The sequence below is a fragment of the Ranitomeya imitator genome, chromosome 2 (genome assembly GCF_032444005.1).
Source record: "Ranitomeya imitator isolate aRanImi1 chromosome 2, aRanImi1.pri, whole genome shotgun sequence".
Taxonomy (NCBI): domain Eukaryota; kingdom Metazoa; phylum Chordata; class Amphibia; order Anura; family Dendrobatidae; genus Ranitomeya; species Ranitomeya imitator.
This window is the reverse complement of record NC_091283.1, coordinates 149,490,137-149,516,343: the sequence shown is the minus strand read 5'-3', so window position 1 is coordinate 149,516,343 and position 26,207 is coordinate 149,490,137. Positions and strand designations below refer to the sequence as shown.

The window sequence follows — 26,207 nt, the reverse complement described above, 5'->3', positions numbered from 1 at the left end:
GACTGATACAGTGTAGCGTGCAGGAGCTGTGTATATGGACTGATAGTGTACCGTGCAGGAGCTGTGTATATGGACTGATAGTGTAACGTGCAGGAGCTGTGTATATGGACTGATAGTGTAACGTGCAGGAGCTGTGTATATGGACTGATAGTGTAACGTGCAGGAGCTGTGTATATGGACTGATAGTGTAACGTGCAGGAGCTGTGTATATGGACTGATAGTGTAACGTGCAGGAGCTGTGTATATGGACTGATAGTGTAACGTGCAGGAGCTGTGTATATGGACTGATAGTGTAACGTGCAGGAGCTGTGTATATGGACTGATACAGTGTACCGTGCAGGAGCTGTGTATATGGACTGATACAGTGTAACGTGCAGGAGCTGTGTATATGGACTGATAGTGTACCGTGCAGGAGCTGTGTATATGGACTGATAGTGTAACGTGCAGGAGCTGTGTATATGGACTGATAGTGTACCGTGCAGGAGCTGTGTATATGGACTGATAGTGTAACGTGCAGGAGCTGTGTATATGGACTGATACAGTGTAACGTGCAGGAGCTGTGTATATGGACTGATACAGTGTAACGTGCAGGAGCTGTGTATATGGACTGATAGTGTACCGTGCAGGAGCTGTGTATATGGACTGATAGTGTAACGTGCAGGAGCTGTGTATATGGACTGATAGTGTAACGTGCAGGAGCTGTGTATATGGACTGATAGTGTACCGTGCAGGAGCTGTGTATATGGACTGATAGTGTACCGTGCAGGAGCTGTGTATATGGACTGATAGTGTAACGTGCAGGAGCTGTGTATATGGACTGATAGTGTAACGTGCAGGAGCTGTGTATATGGACTGATACAGTGTAACGTGCAGGAGCTGTGTATATGGACTGATAGTGTAACGTGCAGGAGCTGTGTATATGGACTGATACAGTGTACCGTGCAGGAGCTGTGTATATGGACTGATAGTGTAACGTGCAGGAGCTGTGTATATGGACTGATAGTGTAACGTGCAGGAGTTGTGTATATGGACTGATAGTGTAACGTGCAGGAGCTGTGTATATGGACTGATAGTGTAACGTGCAGGAGCTGTGTATATGGACTGATACAGTGTAACGTGCAGGAGCTGTGTATATGGACTGATACAGTGTAACGTGCAGGAGCTGTGTATATGGACTGATAGTGTACCGTGCAGGAGCTGTGTATATGGACTGATAGTGTAACGTGCAGGAGCTGTGTATATGGACTGATAGTGTAACGTGCAGGAGCTGTGTATATGGACTGATAGTGTAACGTGCAGGAGCTGTGTATATGGACTGATAGTGTAACGTGCAGGAGCTGTGTATATGGACTGATAGTGTAACGTGCAGGAGCTGTGTATATGGACTGATAGTGTAACGTGCAGGAGCTGTGTATATGGACTGATAGTGTAACGTGCAGGAGCTGTGTATATGGACTGATAGTGTAACGTGCAGGAGCTGTGTATATGGACTGATACAGTGTACCGTGCAGGAGCTGTGTATATGGACTGATACAGTGTAACGTGCAGGAGCTGTGTATATGGACTGATAGTGTACCGTGCAGGAGCTGTGTATATGGACTGATAGTGTAACGTGCAGGAGCTGTGTATATGGACTGATAGTGTACCGTGCAGGAGCTGTGTATATGGACTGATAGTGTAACGTGCAGGAGCTGTGTATATGGACTGATACAGTGTAACGTGCAGGAGCTGTGTATATGGACTGATACAGTGTAACGTGCAGGAGCTGTGTATATGGACTGATAGTGTACCGTGCAGGAGCTGTGTATATGGACTGATAGTGTAACGTGCAGGAGCTGTGTATATGGACTGATAGTGTAACGTGCAGGAGCTGTGTATATGGACTGATAGTGTACCGTGCAGGAGCTGTGTATATGGACTGATAGTGTACCGTGCAGGAGCTGTGTATATGGACTGATAGTGTAACGTGCAGGAGCTGTGTATATGGACTGATAGTGTAACGTGCAGGAGCTGTGTATATGGACTGATAGTGTAACGTGCAGGAGTTGTGTATATGGACTGATAGTGTACCGTGCAGGAGCTGTGTATATGGACTGATAGTGTAACGTGCAGGAGCTGTGTATATGGACTGATACAGTGTACCGTGCAGGAGCTGTGTATATGGACTGATAGTGTAACGTGCAGGAGCTGTGTATATGGACTGATACAGTGTACCGTGCAGGAGCTGTGTATATGGACTGATAGTGTAACGTGCAGGAGCTGTGTATATGGACTGATAGTGTAACGTGCAGGAGTTGTGTATATGGACTGATAGTGTAACGTGCAGGAGCTGTGTATATGGACTGATAGTGTAACGTGCAGGAGCTGTGTATATGGACTGATAGTGTAACGTGCAGGAGCTGTGTATATGGACTGATAGTGTACCGTGCAGGAGCTGTGTATATGGACTGATAGTGTAACGTGCAGGAGCTGTGTATATGGACTGATAGTGTAACGTGCAGGAGCTGTGTATATGGACTGATACAGTGTAACGTGCAGGAGCTGTGTATATGGACTGATACAGTGTACCGTGCAGGAGCTGTGTATATGGACTGATAGTGTAACGTGCAGGAGCTGTGTATATGGACTGATAGTGTAACGTGCAGGAGCTGTGTATATGGACTGATAGTGTAACGTGCAGGAGCTGTGTATATGGACTGATAGTGTAACGTGCAGGAGCTGTGTATATGGACTGATACAGTGTAACGTGCAGGAGCTGTGTATATGGACTGATACAGTGTACCGTGCAGGAGCTGTGTATATGGACTGATAGTGTAACGTGCAGGAGCTGTGTATATGGACTGATAGTGTAACGTGCAGGAGCTGTGTACGGATGATACAATGTACTATATAATCAGAAGGCTCTGATCACTCCTGTCTGACCCGTGGAGCTGACAATCTGCAGCTTCTGTTGGTGGGTACAGATGACTGTGGCATTGGATGGGCAGCAGGTTCTCTGGTCCTCCGCTCTATAATGCTCCTGTGTACATCGGTTCTGTGGATAAGAGGTGGAGGGGACACTGCTGCTCCTGCCCTGGGTCTATGATCCCCCTACACACTCATCATTGGGGAGCAGTGTGTAGACCTCTGGGGTGTGTGTGACATCAGGCTCATCCTTCTCTCAATGTTTCTGGATTCTAGTACACAAGGTGCAGGCAGCCTGAACACCAAAACTGCCAGTGAGGTGCCAAGCCTGCTGGGCCTTGTAGTTCCCAGGTGGAAGGAGCTGCCGATTCATCTTCATTGTCTCTTTTGCATTTGAGTGTTTGGTGGACAGAGAAAACCCCTCCATCTGTGACTTCTGGCAGCTGATGCCTTGGGTTGTGGTCGTGAACAGCACTGTGGAGTGTGGAGGTGCTATGAGGTTACGTTTTTAAATTTTATGGTGAGCGGACTGCTGGTCCTGTATGGGTGTTCATTGTGTCTAATTGGGGGATTCTTTGTATTTTGGGGTCCACCTAGTATGATGTTTCCGGCCTGGATTATTTTCTGTGAATAAATCTGCTTATGAGCTGCTGTTACTGGATGTCTTGTCCCATGAGCTTGCAATCATTATCAGCGGCTTCACTGTCTGCCCCATTTTGAGGGTTTCCGGCCTCTCAGACTAGGGACAGTTATTCTTCTGCTTTCTGTTTAGTAGCGGAAGCAGAGTCCCCCCACACATAGGTGTCCTTCACTGACATTTCTCCTTAATCAGACCCCTGTTCCCCCCTACCATAACAGTAGTTATCAGTACAGGAAATGTTGTATCGTGTTTATATAGAAATGTCGTTTTTTTACTTGGATACTTTATTACTATTATGTGAGGGGGTCTCTATGTGAAGCAGTGCCCCCAGTGGTCATATTAGGAGGTAGATGAGAACTTGACTTTAGCATTGTGCAAGGTTTTTGACTTTTACCATTGAGAACCGTGTATAATGACTGGCACTGGGGGGGTTAACAGGCTATTCTAGAGCTTAGTGATTGCTGTTGGGCTACAGTGGTGGTAGCTGGGCCCTCTGGGATACACTGGATAATGTCTCTCCCCTGCTGGGAGGCTTGTATTTGAGGATAGGCTCGCCCCATCATTTAGGTTTGCCGCACGTGCTCTGTGGACAAGTCTCTGAACTTGTTTTGGAGCTGAAATCTGTTCCTCTACGAAGAAGCTGGAGGCGCAAACTTTCCCCGTCTAGTTTCACAGTTCAGATCATTTCCTATCGCAGAATGACTGCAGGGAAATGGGAGGGAGGGGGTGAATGTGACGCTTGTCTGCTTCTTAAACTTCTGGGTTTCCAACACCTGACTATTTAATCAGTCCATAAGAGAACGGTACACAGTGAAAATTAGACGGAGTCGTCCTTTCTGCATTTTGCTAATTGTACCAAAGTCTGTAAAAATCGGGTAACTTCCAATATGGCTGACATAACAGGATTGGCGCCCAGTTCTCATTGTCACTTCTGTCCTCTAGTATCTGCAGTAGGCTCATAAGAGAGGCTGCCATAGCCTGCTGGGGTTTGTAGTATCACAGCAGCCATGGCCTCACAGGTGGAGCATGGCTCCTCTATTATTATTATTATTATTATTATTATTATTTTTTTTTTTTTTTTAGAGTGGGTTTTGTTCTGAAGAGTTAATTGGCCTTCTCTTTGATGCCCCCTCTCCAGGAGGGCAAACACAGGCGGCAGTGTGCTCTCCTAGCAGGGGGCTATTCTAGTCCCAGCTCTGGGCTGCAGGTATTATGTGACAGGGGAGCAGGACATGGATTCCTGCCCTGTGCTGAACAATATGCCAAGAGGTGTGTGGATCCTCACAATGGCCGGCTCTGATTTCCTTCTTTGTTGGGAATGAAGAATAGACCCTGCTCTGCAGCTGTTGTGTTTTCCCAGGAGCAGCCTGGAGGGGTGGGGGCGTTATTTGTATGTCACACATCCCCTCCCCCGCAGCGGGTACTTCAGGACACATGGGGGTATTCCATCAGTAGTGATGCTAAAGAATGACCCCTCAGATGTGGCACCATCTAGTCCTCATCTTTCTAAACTTTGTTAATAATATAATAATAATTTTTATTTATATAGCGCCAACATATTCCGCAGTGCTTTACAAATTATAGACGGGAATTGTACAGACAATAGACATTACAGCATAACAGAAATATAGTTCAATACAGATACCAGGAGGAGTGAGGGCCCTGCTCGCAAGCTTACAGACTATGAGGAAAAGGGGAGACACGAGAGGTGGATGGTAACAATTGCTTTAGTTATTCGGACCGGCCATAGTGTAAGGCTCGGGTGTTCATGTAAAGCTGCATGAACCAGTTATCTGCCTAAGTATGTAGCAGTACAGACACAGAGGGCTAATACTGCATAAAGTGTATGAGAACATGATGCGAGGAACCTTTTTTTTTTTTTTTTTTATAAATAGGCCACACAGGGATCGTTAGGTTAATGCATTGAGGCGGTAGGCCAGTCTGAACAAATGAGTTTTTAGGGTACGCTTAAAACTGTGGGGATTGGGGATTAATCGTATTAACCTAGGTAGTGAATTCCAAAGAATCGGCGCAGCACGTGTAAAGTCTTGGAGACGGGAGTGGGAGGTTCTGATTATTGAGGATGCCTAACTTTGTTGGGCATAACTAGTAAGGCTCTGTGCACACGATGCGGATTTTACGGCGGGTCCGCAGCATTTTCCCATGAGTTTACAGTACAATGTAAACTTATGGGAAACCGAAAATGCTGCGCACATGCTGCGGAAAAAAACGCGCTGAAACGCAGCGGTATACATTCCGCAGCATGTCAATTCTTTGTGCGGAATCCGCAGCGGTTTTACACCTGCTCCATAATAGAAAACTGCAGGTGTAAAACCGCAGTAGAATCCGCACAAAAACCGCAGTAAACCCGCAGGAAAAATGCAGTGTTTTATATACGTGTGCACATAGCCTAATAGTGCACAAGAAACTTTCATCCTGAGAGTCCTGGAAATATCGATTACTAAACGAATGGTCCAAAATGAAGTTGTAAATCCTAGTCTGTCATTGTCCCCTCTCCCACGTGCTGTGACTCAATGTGAAATACTTTATCACAATTTTGCTTTCTGCTTCTTTTAAATCAAGACTTTAGTGCAGGAATTAACGAGAACATGTTTCCTGTCTGCAGTGATAAATCATGTCCAGGTGACTACAGGGTAGTGCCCCACTGTGTGCAGTGCCCCATGCCAGTGCCTGGCAGGACAAACCCGCTCCCTACCCTGGTGTATATACATGAGGAGCAGACCGCTACATCTCCGTTACAGTTCTCATTCCTGCCTCTGATCTTTCATCGTTATGTCGGTGTCCAGGGCACATGATGATGTTACAGCTTTTCAGGCTCCACTCCCGAGAGGCTCATGTGTCTTTTGGTTCGAAGTCGATGTGTCTGGGGAGTCCATTTCTAGTGGCATAGCCGTGGCCAGTGCCTGGTGAAGCTGCCCATTCACAGGGCTAACTGTCTCTTCTATGTATCAGTCACAGTCTACATTCACCGTAGTGTACTTTAATACTGAGCTGATAACTTCTGTTATACTTTGCTGCCAGACTTTAATGGTGCTGTCCCTTTTTGCAGGATTACGGTGTACGCAGCCAGGAGAAACATGCCTGAATAATGGGAGATGTGAGGCTGGCGGGACGGAGTGCAGGTGAGTCACCATCATTTGTACAGCGCGCTCTCCCTGAGGCTATAAATACAAATAGTCCATATAAAAAGAGAAGAGAGTATGACGGCACCAGGATAGATGGTTTTAGATGGCCTTCAAGTGAGCAATTTACTGCAGCAATCAAAGTCTCTCATGGCAATCGGACCAACGGTGGAATATAATCGCACTGTGGTGCTCTACCAAACAGTAATTCGTATTGAACATCCAAAGAAAAAGAAAAGGTGGCACTCACCAAGCGATGTATTCAAAATCCTATATTCTTCCATATATCGGAGTAAGGACATGCCTTTCGGGCTGCAGGTAAAACGAGAGGGTGCGGGGAGTGAAGTGGACGACAGCCGTTTCGCCCGGTTCACTCCCCGCACCCTCTCGTTTTACCTGCAGCCCAAAAGGCATGTCCTTACTCCGATATATGGAAGAATAAAGGATTTTTAATACATTGCTTGGTGAGTGCCACCTTTTCTTTTTCTTTGGATGTTCTATAAATACGAATGTCACCATATAATAGAGCAAAAAATAGTGTGATCAGCCATGAAGAGACTGACTGTATTCACCTATCCTGATAATCATGTCTGTACAGCAATGTGGAATTATTGTTGCTATATAAGTGAATAAAATAAATATGCTACAAACTATTACTTTCTGGTATCTGCCAATTGAGGCTGGGGAGGGGCTGACTGTAGTCTTCCAACATTGGGATTAGTGATAGGTGTAGATGCCTCACTGGCCACCAAGATCATTATAAATATCACGGAAGCAAACTATATATACAGTATATAGTGTATATGTGTATATATATATATATATATATATGTGTATATATATATGTGTATATATATATATGTGTATATATATTCTCGTTCTATTTGGGCACACAGGTATTTGGGCACAGACATGATGCAATTTCCTGGCGATGTTAGCAGCTTCCCCCCAGGATGATCCTGATGAACAATAGCGAGTCCTTCAGGCCTATTGACAGGCAGTCTTGCACAGGGCAGCCCCTCTATTGTCCGCCTCTAATGAATACAGACCACTTTTTTCCCCTCCACCCTTCACACTGAAGCCACATGGCTGCTTGATGCTGTAAATCTTGTTCTTTTTTCATTGAGAAAAGCGACAGCTGGGGTTCGCTCAAAATTTGGTCTCCATTATTCAGAGATGCAGATTAACATTGTGCAACTAATCACCCGCCGGCCCAGAATGCACTGCGGACACTTTTTATTCTTGGGGGCTGATTCTATTACTGACCCCCAATCCCAAGGACAGTGAATAAAAAAAAAATATAAAACTTCAGAGGAGACACAATGAGAACTTGTATCCAGAGCAAACGATCATGGAATATCCCTCGTCTTCACAATCGGGGGCTGAGACACGGAGACGTTTGTTAAGAGGAGGCATCTGTACAAAAAATACAATTCTTAAATTTTCCTTAAATTTCTCCACCAGTGAGTTTTTATCTAATTGGCTAGATTTGTTGTTTCTTCAGATCAGCGTGACGCTCACGAATCCCCTGACTGCGTTTTATTGCAGCGTCTGAATGAAACGTGTGATTGTAGATTTCTCTCCAGGAGTTTCCTGACAGCTGTATCTAAATGAGCGAAGCCCGCACTGATTTTTTTTTTTTTTGTGTGATTCTGTGTGTAATTTGTCTCTAGGAGCCAGATAAAGCGAAGCCGGGGTGGCAAGCTGCGAAAACAGCGTTCTTAAATGAGCGTGGTGACCATAATCTGCAGGCAGATGGTTGCCCGATCCCAGGGGCCCTCTGAATAACACAACTGTTCTGATGAATGTTTTCCAATGGTTCCTCCCGGTGTATTTGGCTGTGTAATGCTAAGTAGCTCAGTCACTTTAAGCCTGATCATCTCCTTAAACAATTTTCCCAAAGGGACGTTTTTAAAGAAAAGTGCAATTATCACCCTGTGTTCTTGTATCCTGCCCCTCCCCCAACTACAGGAACCCATGGACTTTAATTGCACCAATTAAACTCCTGGATTATAATAAGGAGTAAATTCTCAGTGAATTGGTTAATGAGAAATCTCTGGTATTTGCTGTATCCTGCCCCTCTTCTGCTCTCTCCTGATTTTGTAGGAGTCTCTGTCATCACAGCGCCGGGTCCAGATAAGCGTCAGGATAGCGTGGCATCTGAGCCCGGCTGGGATACAATATGGCGCACTGGCTGGCAGCCACATCTCACATTCACCTGTCTCTTATCAGTTTTGTTCACAAAGGTTCCATTATGTTTCCCCCAAATCCAATTAGAAAGTCAAGTGAAATAAAAACCGCTGAGGGAAAGGAGATTCCTGCTTTTCTGCAGCTGATGTGTAAAGCGAGCAAGTCTCCTCCATCTGCAGAGTCTGAAACTTGCAGCCAGATGTCAGATTATATTGGGGGGCACCTCCAAGTGCTCGGGGGCTTGATGGCACCTATTTGTTTTTGTTTTTTAAACAAAACTTCCCAGTTAATTTCCAGAACTTTTCCTTTGGTCACCATTGGTTATTGCACCAGTTATCCTACGGGTACTGGACATTGGTGCAGCCAGCACACAGCTTTCTTGGGCCGCTGAATGTCTAGTCTGCCCATCTACGGTAAAGCTGGGTGACAACTGTGTAAGCTGTAATGATGCCATGCTGGTTGGTTTATGGTGCTGACAGAAGGATGTGAAGCTCATCCACTTGTAGTCCCGTTATGAGGACGGGGAGTCTCCTGCTCTACAGCCTTTGTATAATGGTCTGCATGTGAGAGGTCCCTTCCCGTCCATCTGCCAGCGCTGTAGTCAGCAGATGTTTGCACAGACTGCCTCAGCTCTCCCCCTCCATCGTTTTTTTTCCTGCGTTGATAAGAAGGCAACTCCCCAATAAAGGAGCACATGATGCTTCATATTGCCACCACTGGCGCCCCCTGTACATACGGTCACATGTCTTGTAGATGCTCCATAGCTGTGTTTGAGAAAACATGGATAACAGTGATAAAAATAGTCCAAGATCTAAGGAAAGTTCTTATTGAAGCTGTATCCATTGCCACAGAGGCCACCACGGTATGTGTCAGTGTTATTGTGGTAAACGCCTTTCACCATTTATAATGGACTCTTTGATTTCTTTGTGACTGATGTCCGTTTCCTAACAAGCAGGTTACAGATTATTTTTGGTTTACAAAACCTTTTCTCCTGCTGTTTTTGCCTTGGACACATTGTGCCCGGGTAGTATCTACAAGTGGCTGACAATAACGAACTGCAGGTATTCTATGCAGCATGTGCCCAGCCAGCTCTGCCATGTTCCTTGGGTGGCAATGTGGATCTGAGTATATAGGCTGCTGTGCTAGGAGGTGACGCCATGCCTGACTTGCCCTGACTGCCATTCCTGGAGTTTAATGTTCCATCCCCTGCCCTGCGGTTCCCATGCCCAGTGTGTTAATATTCCTCGTATTTACCTCCTCGCAAGGGTACCGTCCATACAGAGGTGGGAGATTCACAGCTCACTGGAGGTTAATAACTTGTTCAATGAGTCGAACATGCAAATAAGCCTCAAGGCTGCGTGGAGTTTATAGAGAGCAGTATAGGTCGGTGTGCAAGGTGTTTTTTTTTTTTTTTTCCCTCGCCTTATGCATCCAAAGTGTGTAGAATAACGGAGCAAGGGAGCTTATACATTGCTTTGAACAGTTGCAGAAGACATTGATATAAACCTGTGTATTTATAGCATGGTGACAAAAAAACATTAACAAATCTGACAGCAGATGATGTGGATTCTGGGTAACATGATTCCTTTTTTTTTCTAGGTTGAGGCCACAAAAACCTTCAAATTCTCAGTTTTTTTTTAGTCCAGCCAGTTTTGAGAAAATCCTGTCCTTTAACATTTCTTCAGTCTCCCAGGATCCTAGTAAAGAACGTGATCCCATACTTTAGGAGTAAATTTCCTCCTTGTCCATGCCTGGCCACTTTGGAGTTTGTTGGTGTTGACAGCACTTAGGGTTCTCCCAAAAATCGTCATCTATCATCCCAATCACTGGGGTCATGGATCCAGAGGAATGCCACCAAGGGGTGAGGCCAGACCTTTGCCTGCAGGTCTCTTGGCTATAGAGATCATCTTGGATATTTGTTGAGGTTCCTGGATGATTGATCCTATGTGATGGCTCGTGCACATGACCGATTTTCTCTTACGAGTGCTATCCATGGTTTTCACTGATATTACTCGTGCCTATGATATTTTATGGGGATGTGCACATGTACAATTTTTCTTATTCCTAACTCCCCCACGCAGCCCCTCCCCTCCCCCCTCAGGCCGAGAGGTCCACAGAAAAAATTGGAGGCATGTCTGGTTTTGATCCAAGGGGTTTGATCAAAATCTCCAATGCAAGTCTGAGTCTGAATTAATGCAGACTAACAGGATGAAGTGTAGAAACTTTTTTTTCTTTCCACCTACAAGAAAAACTGATGCCAGTCTGATCAGAAAAATCAGTCCATTTTTCAAATTTGTGGAGAAATCGGTTGTGTTAACCTACCCTAATTCCCTGCTCCCATATTCCGACTTTACCAGGGAATCTCGCATAAGATGAAAGCAGGATGAGTTGTAATGGCCATATTGACAGTTTTCTGACTTGAAATGTAAATGTCTGAGTGTGAGATAACCCTTGACAGAAAAGGACGAGTCCTATTTAGCTTTGGAAATTTTCTTTTTGCTTCGTACCCCCGATGACTGTGCATTTCATTGGGTGGTATCTATGGGGAGCAATAAGATGCCTCCTCTGAGGACAATTTACTCAGATTCTCCTGATGTACTTTTGCAGTGTATTACAGGTTATTAGTTGTAATGTTCCGTCTCTTGGGTAGGTTATTATTTCTTTTCAGGTTGATGATCTGATCATTTTACCCAATTTTACATAGACGTCTGTTTAACAACGGGCCGTGGATTCCTGGAACAGATGTAGAGAAACCACATGAAACTCCCATCCAGGTGGAGATCCATCTGCTGCGAAGGCGGGTAGGAGGCAGTCTGCTCAGTGGGTTAAACCGATCACTTGTGGTTTTGGGGGGAAGGTGTTCTAATAACTATCCCCACATTCGGTGAGGGAACCTGCTGGCATCGGTTAAAGTTGCTGTCTGTGTTCTGAGGCTGCGTATAGAAGGAAAACGCCCTCTATAGTTGATATGAGACCACGGACTGGTCTTGTTTCCTTTCTAAATAGGACTGGGAATTGGGGGCAGAGGCAAATAATCATTCACCTCATATGTGAAACAGGAAAAACCCAATTTTTAATTTTGCACAGCAATCCTTCAAATTCTGCATCTACTTTCATCACCTAAAGTTGTTAGAAACTGATTTGATGTTGAGGTTGGTTCTCCGGAAGTAATGATTGTCCCAAGCGGACAGTGTCTGCCATAATGATCAAGTTTAGGTCATTTTATTTTCCTTTTTTATCCCTTTTATTTGTATTAGATGAATGGGTCTCCATTGAGCGCTCTGGGGGTAACATCATCTTCCCTCTTGGGTTCATAGCTTTGTGATCGATGTTTCGTGTAATGAACAGAATGACACAACACAGAAATGTCTCGCTCCTATAAAGTCCATTTGTAAGATCGGGATTGTGCCCTTGATAGTGGGTGCTGACTGCATCTTGCGCCAACTCTTTTCCGGTACCTGGAAACATTTAGGGCTTCTTCCAAGCACTCAGAAACTCAGTGATTACTCTTAGACGCTAGGGAGGGGGATGGAGCTAATTAAAGTCATGACCCCTTCACATTTTAAAAGTTCTTTCCCACGGTTAACTTTATTTCTAGTGGAAGCAGAGTGTTGCTGGGAGTAGAACACAAATCTGTGTCTACCACATAAAGCCACCAAGAGGACAATCTGGCTACTCTGACTGCAGCAAGCATGGATACAGCCCCAGTAATGGCACTGCAGATTTCTCCCATGACTGAAGTTTTGCCTGCTTGTGATCTCTGCTGCATTTTATAAGAATTTAAGTTGGAAGCAGCCAACATTGCCACCAGTTCAGCTCCCCAGATTGCCCCATATTCCTACACTCCTGACCAAATTGACTGACAACCCTATGTTCATCTGTACTGACTATTTCAAAAGCTTTAACTGACTGGCTGAAAAAGAGTCCAGGACTGATACTGGGGAGAAGTGTAGATGTTATTTTCTGTTTGGAGTTTTCAATCCAATTCCCACGCTGCTGTGCGGCCCAGACTGGGGCTTTTCCCCTTCTTGTTCTGTGCTTTCCCTCTTGCTCCATTGTTGCTGTCGTCTTTCTGGGGAGGAGGCGGCAGATGGCTGCACACACAATGGCTACAATCCCTGAACTCCGAAATAAGACTGGGGTCAAAGGTTACTGGGAAACATCTGCCATCTTGAGAGTCTTGGCAGCGGGGCGATCAGCACAAGGCAATAGTACCAAGTTTTATTGAACTTCTTAAGTGCAGTAAATGTGCTGCAGATGGTTGTAATATAGATGGCGGGATATTTGAATTATGCGAGCAACTTCTGTCACTTCTTCTGCAATTTTTTTTTTTTTTTTTCTACATTTTTAATTTCATTATTGTAGCAGCGAAAGAAATGTAGTATTTTTGCTTCCTCTTTTTTTCTGGGCGTTTATTATGCTTTGTAGAAGTCGCTGCTGCTTCCTGTCACCTCTGTACATAGTATGAAGCACAGGCGTCCATTCCCACTCTGGAGCTTAGTCTGATTTTCTGCTGTCTACAGGTGGATTCTCAGTCTTACCCCATATAAACAGAGCAAATTTCCTCCTGTTAGTAGTATGCTTGAACATGCGGATTACAGGTCCTGTCATATGGCTGTTTATCGATGGCTATAATATCAGGCCCTGGTTAGGAAAAACCATAAATGGTACAATCAGTGAGGATTAGGCTGTTTACCCGCCGGACACCAGCAAGGAAAAAACACAATCTGTCATAGTTACTCATCAAAACTAATTTTAAAAACTAGTACAAGAATTTCAGATGCAGGTGATGGTTTGCCGCCTGACTGCCAGGCACACACAAAATCAGCTGGCTATGTATTTAGCATCTCTTTGCTACTTTGGGCGAAATGTCTCCAGATTTCACATGGGCCAACCAGTACCAGATCACTTTTCAGATCAGCCTATTCATGCCCATGGTTATCAAATTGGTGGAAATGAATGAAGCAATCCGTAATGTTATACAGTCATGGCCAAAAGTATTGACACCCCTGCAATTCTGTCCTGTTAGATAATACTTATTTTCTTCCTGAAAATGATTGCAAACACAAATTATTTGGTATTATTATCTTCATTTAATTTGTCTTAAATGAAAAAACACAAAAAGAATTGTCCTAAAGCCAAATTGGATATAATTCCACACCAAACATAAAAAAGGGGGTGGACAAAAGTATTGGCACTGTTCGAAAAATCATGTGATGCTTCTCGAATTTGTGTAATTATCTGCACCTGTAACTTACCTGTGGCACCTAACAGGTGTTGGCAATAACTAAATCACACTTGCAGCCAGTTGACATGGATTATAGTTGACTCAACCGCTTTCCTGTGTCCTTGTGTGTACCACATTCAGCATGGAGAACAGAAAGAAGACCAAAGAACTGTCTGAGGACTTGAGAAACCAAATTGTGAGGAAGCATGAGCAATCTCTAGGCTACAAAGTCCATCTCCAAAGACCTGAATGTTCCTGTGTCTACCGTGCGCAGTGTCATCAAGAAGTTTAAAGCCCATGGCACTGTGGCTAACCTCCCTAGATGTGGACGGAAAAGAAAAATTGACAAGAGATTTCAACGCAAGATTGTGCGGATGTTGGGTAAAGAACCTTGACTAACATCCAAACAAGTTCAAGCTGCCCTGCAGTCCAAGGGTACAACAGTGTCAACTCGTACTATCCGTCGGCATCTGAATGAAAAGGGACTGTATGGTAGGAGACCCAGGAAGATCTCACTTCTTACCCCGAGACATAAAAAAGCCAGGCTGGAGTTTGCCAAAATTTACCTGAAAAAGCCTAAAACGTTTTGGAAGAATGTTCTCTGGTCAGATGAGACAAAAGTAGAGCTTTTTGGGCAAAGGCATCAACATAGAGTTTACAGGAGAAAAAAAGAGGCATTCAAAGAAAAGAACACGGTCCCTACAGTCAAACATGGCGGAGGTTCCCTGATGTTTTGGGGTTGCTTTGCTGCCTCTGGCACTGGACTGCTTGAAATTTTGCAGCATAATGTAGGGCCCAGTGTGAGAAAGCTGGGTCTCCCTCAGAGGTCATGGGTAGTGTTGAGCGATACCTGCCGATATTTGAAATTATCGGATGGTATTGGCCGATACCGGCAAAATACCGCTCACGTGACCGCTCACCTGACCGCGACGTCATCGAAGGTCCTTCACTCACTACATTCTCAGGAACGGAGGCGGACGCTTGCAGCGGTGACAGCCAGGGTTCGTCGGAGGGGTGAGTATATCCATATTTTTTATTTTTATTCTTTATTTTTTACATTAATATGGATCCCAGGGCCTGAAGGAGAGTTTCCTCTCCTCCAGACCCTGGGAACCATACGCACCGTACATTCCGATTTCCGGTATCACAAAAATATCGGAACTCTGTATCGAATTCCGATACAGCAAATATCGGCCGATACCCGATACTTGCAGTATCGGAATGCTCAACACTAGTCATGGGTCTTCCAGCAGGACAATGACCCAAAACACACTTCAAAAAGCACTAGGAAATGGTTTGAGAGAAAGCACTGGAGACTTCTAAGGTGGCCAGCAATGAGTCCAGACCTGAATCCCATAGATCACCTGTGGAGAGATCTAAAAATGGCAGTTTGGAGAAGGCACCCTTCAAATATCAGGGACCTGGAGCAGTTTGCCAAAGAAGAATGGTCTAAAATTCCAGCAGAGCATTGTAAGAAACTCATTGATGGTTACCGGAAGCGGTTGGTCGCAGTTATTTTGGCTAAAGGTTGTGCAACCAAGTATTAGGCTGGCGTCACACTAGCAGTATTTGGTCAGTATTTTACATCAGTATGTGTAAGCCAAAACCAGGAGTGGGTGATAAATGCAGAAGTTGTGCATATGTTTCTATTATACTTTTCCTCTGACTGTTCCACTCCTGGTTTTGGCTTACAAATACTGATGTAAAATACTGACCAAATACTTCTAGTGTGACGGCAGCCTTAGGCTGAGGGTGCCAATACTTTTGTCTGGCCCATTTTTGGAGTTTTGTGTGAAATGATCAATGTTTTGCTTTTTGATTCATTCTCTTTTGTGTTTTTTCATTTAAAACAAATTAAATGAAGATAATAATACCAAATAATTTGTGTTTGCAATCATTTTCAGGAAGAAACTGAGTATTATCTGACAGAATTGCAGGGGTGTCAATATTTTGGCCATGACTGTATGTGGTCGCTGTGTGTCTGAGATCCCAGCTGTTTCTTCTTTTCTGTTTTTGACATTCGCCTTATTGTTGTTTTCTCTAGAGTATAGAATTCTTTTTGCCCTCATGTAGATTTTCAGATCTGAGGCCTGTGTCGTCCGGGATGTTATGAGGCTTCATTAGACTCATCATGTGCTTCTTGTAAATGGCCTAAAGGAGAAGCGTCGACTTGTCTCCACATCCTGAAACTGGCGGTGTTAACGTCTCACAGATGTTTATCATCTGAAGAATAAAGAAAAATATTGCTGGAGTTTTTATTGACCAGTTTAATATGTCATCAGCCTTACAAGAGTAATGGGTGTAAAAATAAAAAATGGTTTGGAATGGTTTAATGTGGTATTTATAGCGACATTCACCTGTTGATATTTTGCAGTGTGAATATACAGAGCCAGGTCCTGGTCACACACACGAAGGTTTGTTGCAGTATATCATTGTAGGCAATTGCTATACTCCTGGAGGTAAAGCCGTTTAGCTTCCTAACACTCCTACCTAGTTTGGCTCCACGTATGACAAGTTTTTGGTCTTCTTAACCATAGTTTCATAACCTACACAGTGAAAAGTTTCAGGACTTTATTAATATTAAATGATTACCGTTTGTTTGTTTTTTCTTTTGTACTCCTGTCTATCTAAATAAGATCATATGAACAATTTAGGAAATTCCATTTACTCAATCGATGCTAAAAATATTCCATAGTCTTTATCTTTTGACAGTCCCTCGAGTTGGGGCCCACTCAGAATAAACACATCTTACATGCATCTGGGGTCTGCACAACGCTCAGTCACATATCTGGACTCATCCCTTTTGTGTCATGATGTGATCTTGTCCTGCTGTTTAGTAACCGCTAGAAATCAAGCATCAGTCCCAAATTCCTTGTCCATTGACAACTTGATGTGGCAGACACCAGGTCATGAGTCAGGTAATGGCCGTGCTCCTCTAGAGACTTAGGCAGTTATCGCACTGGTTTTCATCCTGCGGTCCGCATTGTGTTTCACTGTCGCTAGGTCTCTGATTCTTCTCGGCGATTAGTCTGAATAGTGGTAGTAAGTGGTTGGCGCAGTCTCTGGAATGTCATCCCCTGCAGGTGCATCCGGCCTTTGATAACACATTGACATGTGTGACAGGGAACCCACAGGATAGCTGGCAGCGCATTAATATTAGCATGCATCCTGGAAAAGTGCGTAGCGAGGCGGACTTTCCAACTGAGTGCACACTTCATACAAGCCACATGCCTTCACTGGCCTCAGCGGCCATAGGACAATGGCCTCTCTCATGAGCGCAGCTCGAGCCCGCTGCATTCTCCGACTGGAAGCAGAGCGGACAGCCACCCACAATCCTGGGCTCCTTCTTCATGGTGATTGGGCCCCACTCGCGAGAGGCAGCTGCCGCCTCTCATTAATATGCACACCTGTTCTTTGCAGCTTTTGTGCAGCCGGCAGATGCCCTAATTAATTTTGCTCCTATTCTCTGCACTCCTTTTGGCCGGCATAATGCTTTCTCATTAACTCGAAATGTCTCCAATTCCTAACAAATTCTCTCACAATTCCCTAACAAAGAAAATGGGAGCAGGGAAATCCAGGGGCAAGGATCCTCCTTCGGAATTAAGAAAATAAATGAATACTTTCCCCAAAGTTTATTTTGTTACTTTTCTGTACTTTTTTTTTTTTTTAGTAACAAACTTGATAATTGTTGATCTAACTAGATATAGCAGGAACTTCTTCTGCAGAACATAGAAGCTCATAATCTAATCTCTGCATTTCGCTCAGTATGTGACTCCATTACACACACACACTGTCTCCTCAGTTCAGAGCTTTGGATATTCAAGAACCTGGAAAAGTCAAGTAACAACGCTTACGTGGATTATTGGTGGTCAATTTTTTTTTCTTCTCGTGCATTTATATAGCCTAGAAATACAATATATTAGCGTCTAGAAATTGGGCTAGTCCAGACCTCCCTCTTAAAGCAGTAGATGGGGCTGATGTCTTTAAGACTTTTTGCATCTCTTGTCCCTTTTTAGGCAGTGGATGCAAATGGTCAGACCTTTTGGTTTATAACAGCAAATGGTGGCGATGTCTCAGTGTGGCCTGGCCCTGCAGCTTTCCGGGGTCTATAGATGACTTCGCTCATTATTTAGAACTAGATGGTGGCCCGATTCTAACGTATTGGGTATTCTAGAATATGTAGATAGTATATAGCACAGGCTACATACTATATTGCATAGTGATGTAGTATATAACACAACCGACGTAGTATATAACAGAGCTACGTAGTATGTAACACAGCGTATGTAGTATATAACACAGCCACGTAGTATATAACATAGCCACGTAGTGTATTGCACAGCTACGTAGTGTATTGCACAGACACGTAGTATATTGGTCAGCCACGTAGTATATAGCAGATCCACGTAGTATATAACATAGCCAGATCGTATATCGTAGTATATTGCACTGCCACGTAGTATATAACAGAGCCACGTTGTATATTGCACAGTCTACGTAGTATATAACAGAACCGACACAACCACGTAGTATATAGCACAGAGCACGTAGTATATTGGACAGTCACGTTGTATATTGCACAGTCACGTTGTATATTGCCCAGCTACATCGTATATAGCACAGAGATGTAGTATATAGCACAGCCCACGCAGTATGTAACACAGCCCATGTAGTATATAGCAATGTGGGCACTATATGCGTGGTTAAAAAAGACTTAAAATAAAAAATAAACATATACTCACCTTCCGAAGACCCCTTGAAGTCCTGGCGCCTGTGTGCGGTGCATGCAGCAGCTTCCCGTTTCCCGTCCCAGGGTTGGTATGAGCGCAGGACCTGTGATGACGTCGCAGTCACATGACCGTGACGTTATGGCAGGTCCTTCTCGTATAGCATCCTTGGCACCGGAACCTGCCGCTTGCACTGCCGAGGACAGCAAGTGACGTCGGAGGGTGAGAATAACCTTTTTTTTATTATTATTATTTGTAACATTAGATTGTTTTACTATTGATGCTGCATACGCATCAGCGACTTGGATTTCCATGAATATCCGTGACAGACAGACAGAAAGACAGACAGACAGACGGAAGTGACCCTTAGACAATTATATAGTAGATTGTTAAGATACACATGTAATGGTGCAGTTGAGCCATGTGGAGATGGAACTGGCTCTAAGTCTTATGCTGTGACTGATGCTTTGGAGGGTCAACAGCGGGTTAAATAAGTATTGAACATGTCACCAATTTGATAATGTAAACATATTTCTCAAGGTGCTATTGACATGAAATTCTGACCAGATGTCGGTAACAAACAATCCACACTGACAAATAAATCATCATAGCTGTTCAAAACTGTGTAATAGTGAGAAATGACATAGGGAAAAAGTATTGAACACGCTTACTAAAATTGAACTAATACTTCATACGAAAGCCTTTGTTGGTGATGACAGCTTCAAGATGCCTTCTGTAAGGAGAAACTAGTCACATACATTGCTCAGGTGTGATTTTGGCCCATTCTTCTACACTACACTCTTCCACTCTTCACATCCTGAAGGTCCTGTGGGCTCCTTCTCTGGACTCTCAGCTTTAGCTTCTTGCATACATTTTCTATTAGATTCAGGTCCGGTGATTGGCTGGGCCATTGTAGCAGCTTTATTTTTATTTTCTGAAACAAATTGAGAGTTTCCTTGGCTGTATGTTTGTTTGGGATCATTGTCTTGCTGAAATGTCCACCCTCGTTTCATCTTCATCATCCTGGTTGATGGCAGCAGATTTTTATCAAGAATACATTTGTCTATTCATCCTTCCTTCAATTATATGAAGCTTGCGAGTGTGGTATACTGAAAAACAGCCTCACAACATGATGTTCCCACCTTCACACTTCATTGCTAGTATGGTGCTTTTGGGGTAGTGTGCAGTGTATTTTGGCCTCCACACATGGTGTGTATTATGGCATCCAAAAAGTTCAAATTTCGTCTCATCTGACCAGACTATATTCTCCCAATATTTCACAGGCTTGTCTAAATGTTGAGCAAGCTTTAAACCCCCTTGAAGATGCTTTTTGTTCAGCAATGGAGTCTTGCGTACAGGCCATGGAGGTTGAGTGCACTATGTATTGTTTTCTTTGAAACAATTGTACCTGCTTGTCAAGGACGACAGTCGGGGGTTGCACTGATCCTACCGCTGTCACCAGTTGTCAAGTGTGGGTTCACGCAGATCCCACCTCTTGTCACCAGTCTGTCAGGGAAACAGTGCCGCAATTTTTTGCTGGTTGGTAGGTCGTCAAATGCTTATTTCATGCAGTAAAATGCAATTTAATTATGAAAAAATCATACAATGTGATTTTTCAGTTTTTTTACTATTAGATTCTGTCTCTCACAGGTGTGCGTGTGTGTATAATATATAAATATATATCCCAGGATGGTCACTGCCAGCACCACAATAACCAAAAAAAAAAAAAAAAAAAAAGGCGCCACCACTAGCAGCCACCAACAATCCTTTATACAGGCCGATTGGACAACAGTTAATGGCAGTGCATGGCTTCAGGGTGCGGTTTACATAGTAAGAGGAACAGCGCTATAAAATGTTATATATTTAATCCAGAAAGGTAGGCAATGGTTATAAAAATATACAAAGATGATACAAAATGAGAATAACACAATATTATATATACAATTATATAAAATAAAAAGGAATAACAAAAGAAAATCTGGTTAGGAAAATTGAACACTCACAGCAAAAATGTACATAGACACACAAACTTTCATTTTTATTAGCTCCGTGCTATGCCCAAATCCTCCCTCCCTTTGAGCTCACATGGGGACCGATTGTGACATGTGCTAGGTCCTTCAGAGTTCCATGAGATCCCCAACTTAAAAGGGTATTTTGCCCCTGGAGGACCCAGGCGATAGATATTGTCGTCATACTTCTTATCGTGACTTTAACTATCTCTATAGAGCTTAAACATGACCTGGATAGCACCATCATTATTAAGTTGGAGGGGTTACAATGGCCTTACGGTGATTTAATTTATGTCCGTCCCTTCACTACAACACAAAAAAAAAACTCCCCTAAATATCACATCAATATAAAACCCCAATATTCATATCTGTACACCGGATTCAGTGTTTAACTGCAATTGTTGAGTTTTTCTCTGAAAAGAACAAGTTACCTCTGAAGATGTTAGATTTTCCACTTCTCTGCCTATGGAATATATGGATCTCAGACTTTGTGTCTTTTCCCCAGAGAATTTATCTGCTTAAATTACCTGGTCACTACAGGAGGCCCCGATTTCTATTGACATTGAAGTGTTGATTGATTTAATTAGTTTCTCTCTTCCCAGGCCAATTAATGCCATATGTTCAATGTGAGGGTGATGTCTCCCGTCTCCTGAGTTGTCTTATCGATTTTCCTTATTTTTTATTTTTATTTTTTTCTGCTGATTCTAGGTCTCTCTGGAGCTCTCCACAGGTGATCCTTAGCTCTTGGACAACTCCTCTGAAAATTCTTTTCACTCCTGTTTGAAATCTTGTGGGAAGCACCTGATTGTGGCCCATTTCCACTGCCGGATTATGGCCCCAACAGTGCTCACTGGAGCCTTCAGTATTTTAGAAATTCTTCTGTAACTAATGCGATCAGCATATTTTGCAACAATAAGGTTGCGAAGGTCTTGCGACAACTCTCTGGTTTTATCCATCGTGAGATATTTCTTGTGTGGCACCTTGGTAATGAGAAATCTTTTTATAGGCCATCAGTTGAACCAGTTGATATTATTTTTTCAGTCTTTGATGTGATGGTTTTCAAATCATTGATGGATTTCAGCTAGTGTCATGACTTTCCATGGCTTTTTGCACCTGTCTTCATCTTTTCAATACTTTTTCCCTGTGTTGTTTCTCATTATTACACCTAACTTAATTTATGGACATCTATGGTTTGATTTCTTTGCCTGTGTAGATTGGATGGGTTGTCGCAGACATCTGGTGAGAATTTAATAGCAATAGCACCTTTAGAAATATGTTTACTTAGAAAATTGGTGACGTGTTCAATACTTATTAAACTCGCTGTATATACCAATATACCCTTTCAGCTATAAATAGTTACATACTTCAGTATATAAAACTTTTTCGAAACCCTAATTGTAGTGCTCTTCTCACCACTGCTCGATTTTCCTTCTCCAGATTACAAGGAGCCTCCACCTCCAATCATCTGGCAGGGAGTTTGCTGCTTTGTGTTTGTTTAGTTTCTTCTTCTGTTGACTTTTGATTTTTGGGATGATTGGGAAGTGATGATCCCTGACTGCAGGGGCCACACACTCCCACAAATCTCCCTTTAATCTGTTTAGTTTGAGGCAGGCTTCACTGGCCAATGCGCTGGTAACAGGTGGTGATGTAGGGGTCACATCTGCTGCGCCCACTCTGATCCACAGGCTGCAGCGTTGCATGCTTATTTCATGCTTTTTACATGCGACACAGTCATGTTAAAGGCTTATTGCCAGGAGGTGTACGATTCTCCCGGGGCCGAGTTTGCTAATGGAGGGCAGATCTAGTTGCCTTTCGTGTACTGAATGAGCTCTAACACTAATCCTGAGGAAAAAGAGCTACGAATATTTAACCATTGATTAAAACCTATGAATGAGGCATCCTTCTGATTGCCCTATTAAATAACACTACATTTTGTAAGGGAGGGAGGAATACATTTTTTATACCTGTCCTAAAATCAGCCACTCTCCAGCCCAAATGGTCGCCAACAGGGAGCAACAGATTGTATTACTTGTCTTACAGTCACATCTCCTCCGCAGCCTGAACTGGCTGATAACCAAGAACATTGCATTGTGTTTAAGTGTGTAAAATGTCGTCTTTTACAAGCTGTTTATAGGCTGAATTCTGATATTACGCTTACAGATGCCCAAGTCCATATATTGGCGAGCGCTGCCAGTTTACCAATCCCTGCATGAGTAACCCATGTTTAAATGGTGGTTTCTGCCAATACGACATCAGAGGGAGCGGAGCTTATTTCACCTGCACCTGCCCGCTGGGTTATCAGGACTTGCGGTGCATCACTCGGAAGGACAATGCGTGTCTCAGCAACCCCTGTCGCAATGGAGGGACCTGCGATCTGACCACAGATGAGTGGAGCTATAAATGCAGATGTCCCCCAGGATGGACAGGTAGGGAATACATATATATGGAATGGTGCTAGTGCTGGGGCGTCATTAGCTCTGACATTCTGTAGTGTATTTGTCTCACGTTGTCTTTTTACATTTCTACAGGTGACACGTGCCAGAAAGCAGACCCATGTGCGTCCAACCCATGCGCTAATGGTGGAAGCTGCGTCCCCTTTGATTCTCAATACATTTGTAAATGTCCAGAAGGATTTCATGGAGAAACCTGCAAACTGGACATTAACGAATGCAAGCATAACCCCTGTAAGAATGGAGGGTCATGTACAAATGAAATTGGATCATTTTCCTGCAAATGCAAAAGCAGGTTTACTGGAAGCTACTGCGATATCCCCTACGTGCCATGCACCCCGTCACCGTGCCAAAATGGTGGGACCTGCCGTCAGACAGATGACACCTCTTATGAATGCACGTGTCTGCCAGGTATGTCCATTTCTAGAGATTATATGCAGAGCGCTAGAACTGTTGTTGAATTGAGATGACGTCACATCTGGATGGTGACATAAAACCAATTATTGGAAGCATAGTGCAATAATGAGGTTATGAGCGGAGCGGGGGGGATCCTGTGGCTGCAGACCTCTGTGTAAGCTTTGGGTCTTGTACTGTGGCAGGAAATGTTTTGTCTGATGTGATCACACGCCGCTTCTCCCCACAATTCAAAGATATGGCCATGCATGTTGAGCTGTTGCCCCGTAACAATGTGTGGCCATTTATAAGATTACTGATTTTCAGCCGTAGCATTAAAGGGGAAGCTGCTAAGTGGTGTAAGTGTTTGTTATACGGCTTTAAGAAGAATGTCCGGCAATGTGATTCCACACCAAATACTCCAATCACTTCCCAAGCTGCACATACAGACCTACCTGGAGAAAGCGTTCCACCACAATAATTGTCACTCTAAAGAACAGGAGGAAGATGTCTGGTCCTGCAGCCTCCACGGCAGAAAATTGTAGGCGACTAGGGTATATAACCAGATTTTCCTAATGCTAGCAATAAGATAATTGAAGTGAAGAATAATGTGTATACTCAGCACTGAGCCTCCTCGCTCTGGTTGCAGTTTCCTAAGGGATCCGTTGCCTGTGTCACTGCTCACCGTTTCTATATTGGTCTGATTCTGAGACGTAAGATGATGACCCCTAGAGCCACACACTTCTAGAACAGGAAGCTTCAACCTCGCACAAAGCGGAAGTTATTTCTTCCTCCTCAGCTCAGAAAAGCAATAAAAATAAATTCCTTCTGTTCAGATCAAGAGAAGTATGAAAATCCTTGATATTCCCTCATGCGCCTGTAGCATTATCTCCTCCTGTGGAATAATGGGTGTCAAATGCTCCACTGGAGTTTTTTTTTTTTTAATTGAATGAAAATACAAAATTAAGCTGTAAAAAAAAAAAATCTTTAGTTTTATTGGAGACCAAACAAGTATAAAAGTTAGGAGCAGAGATCCTTAAATTGAATTAATAGGTGGCTTAGGCTACTTTCACACTAGCGTCGGACTCTGCCCGTCGCAGAGCGTCGGGCCGAGGTACCGACGCTAGCAGTGAATGCGCCGCACAACGGGGGCAGCGGATGCATTTTTCCAGCGCATCCGCTGCCCCATTGTGAGGTGCGGGGAGGTGGGGGCGGAGTTCCGGCCGCGCATGCGCGGTCGGAAAAAGCGGACCGTCGGCAGCAAAAACCGTTACATGTAACGTTTTTTGCTCCCGGCGGTCCGCCACAACACGGCGCAACCGTCGCACGACGGTTGCGACGTGTGTCAAGTCTATGGGGCAAAAACGCATCCTGCAAACAACTTTGCAGGATGCGGTTTTTCCCCTAAACGACGCATTGCGACGTAATGAAAAAAACGCCAGTGTGAAAGTAGCCTCAGAGGCATGTAATTTGCGACTGAACACTACACTAAATATATTGGGCACCAGGAGAAACACGGAGCATCAAAGGGGTATTCCCATCTCCAAGATCCTATCCCAATATGTAGCAGGTGTAGTAGTAGTAATAATATTAACAAATACCTCCAATCAGAAATGTAGTATACTTTTTCTGATTCACTGTGTCTTTCCTCGTATGCATGCATTGCAGGAATTGCAGGTATCTATGGTTACGACCACTTATGTAGTGACGGCTAGTTGCTAGTAGTCGTAACCATGGATACCTCAAGTCCTGCAATGCCTGCACATGAGGAAAGACACCGTGATTCCGAAAACAAATACTACATTTCTAACTGGAGGTATTTGCTAATATTATTACTATTACACCTCCTACATATTGGGATAGGTTATTGGAGATGGGCATACCCCTCTAACCCTACCACAAGGTCAAGAAGTAACCAAAGATCAATAATCCCAGATTTAAAGGCACATTGATATTTGGTGCTTAGTTCTGAAATGTGTGCATGTGGCTTGTGCCTATATACCCGCACTTGCTGCAGAATGTATGGAGTTGTCTGTGTGGCCATGCTGGGAGTTGTGCTCTTCAGAAGCTGTATCCGGACAGCATATATGCAGTAAGATGTCTCCATTGTCTCATGATTTCCAGACCATTCCATGGGTTAAGTTGTGAATCATCGGGTATATTCTCCTTCCTCTTAGTTCTGCACCCAGGCATGTTAAAACTGGGCAAACATTAACCTGCATGATACTTTGAAGCTGAACAACAATAGCCGCCTCTATTTTATGGGCTTGTGGAGCAGGTGTCTTTAACAGCACATGCGACTTGGGACATTTTATCATAAAATAGAATACCTCCTCTAGAGATTGAGAGATCAAAGAGCAGACCACATGATCCCCGGGTGTGTGTTCGGCGGCTGGCGGTGGGGCGTCCCGCGCTCCATCACACCTGGATCATTACTGCCTTTTATTGAAGGACCTGTCCCTTCTGTTTGCTGGCTGCCGATCCATCCTGACGTTATGTTCTGGTGTCTCCTGCAGCGTCAGTT

The 26,207-nt window shown here is 43.9% G+C and overlaps 1 protein-coding gene across 2 annotated transcripts in view; it reads left to right on the top strand.

The window, feature by feature from the left end:
- NOTCH1 (notch receptor 1) overlaps nt 1-26,207 on the top strand; it is a 49,110-nt gene that overhangs the window by 5,256 nt on the left and 17,647 nt on the right. For both annotated transcript variants that reach the window (XM_069747471.1, XM_069747472.1), the window contains exons 2-4: nt 6,615-6,687; nt 23,001-23,266; nt 23,369-23,701. In XM_069747471.1, the coding sequence (XP_069603572.1) occupies nt 6,615-6,687; nt 23,001-23,266; nt 23,369-23,701 (672 nt within the window). The remainder of the gene's footprint in view (nt 1-6,614; nt 6,688-23,000; nt 23,267-23,368; nt 23,702-26,207) is intronic.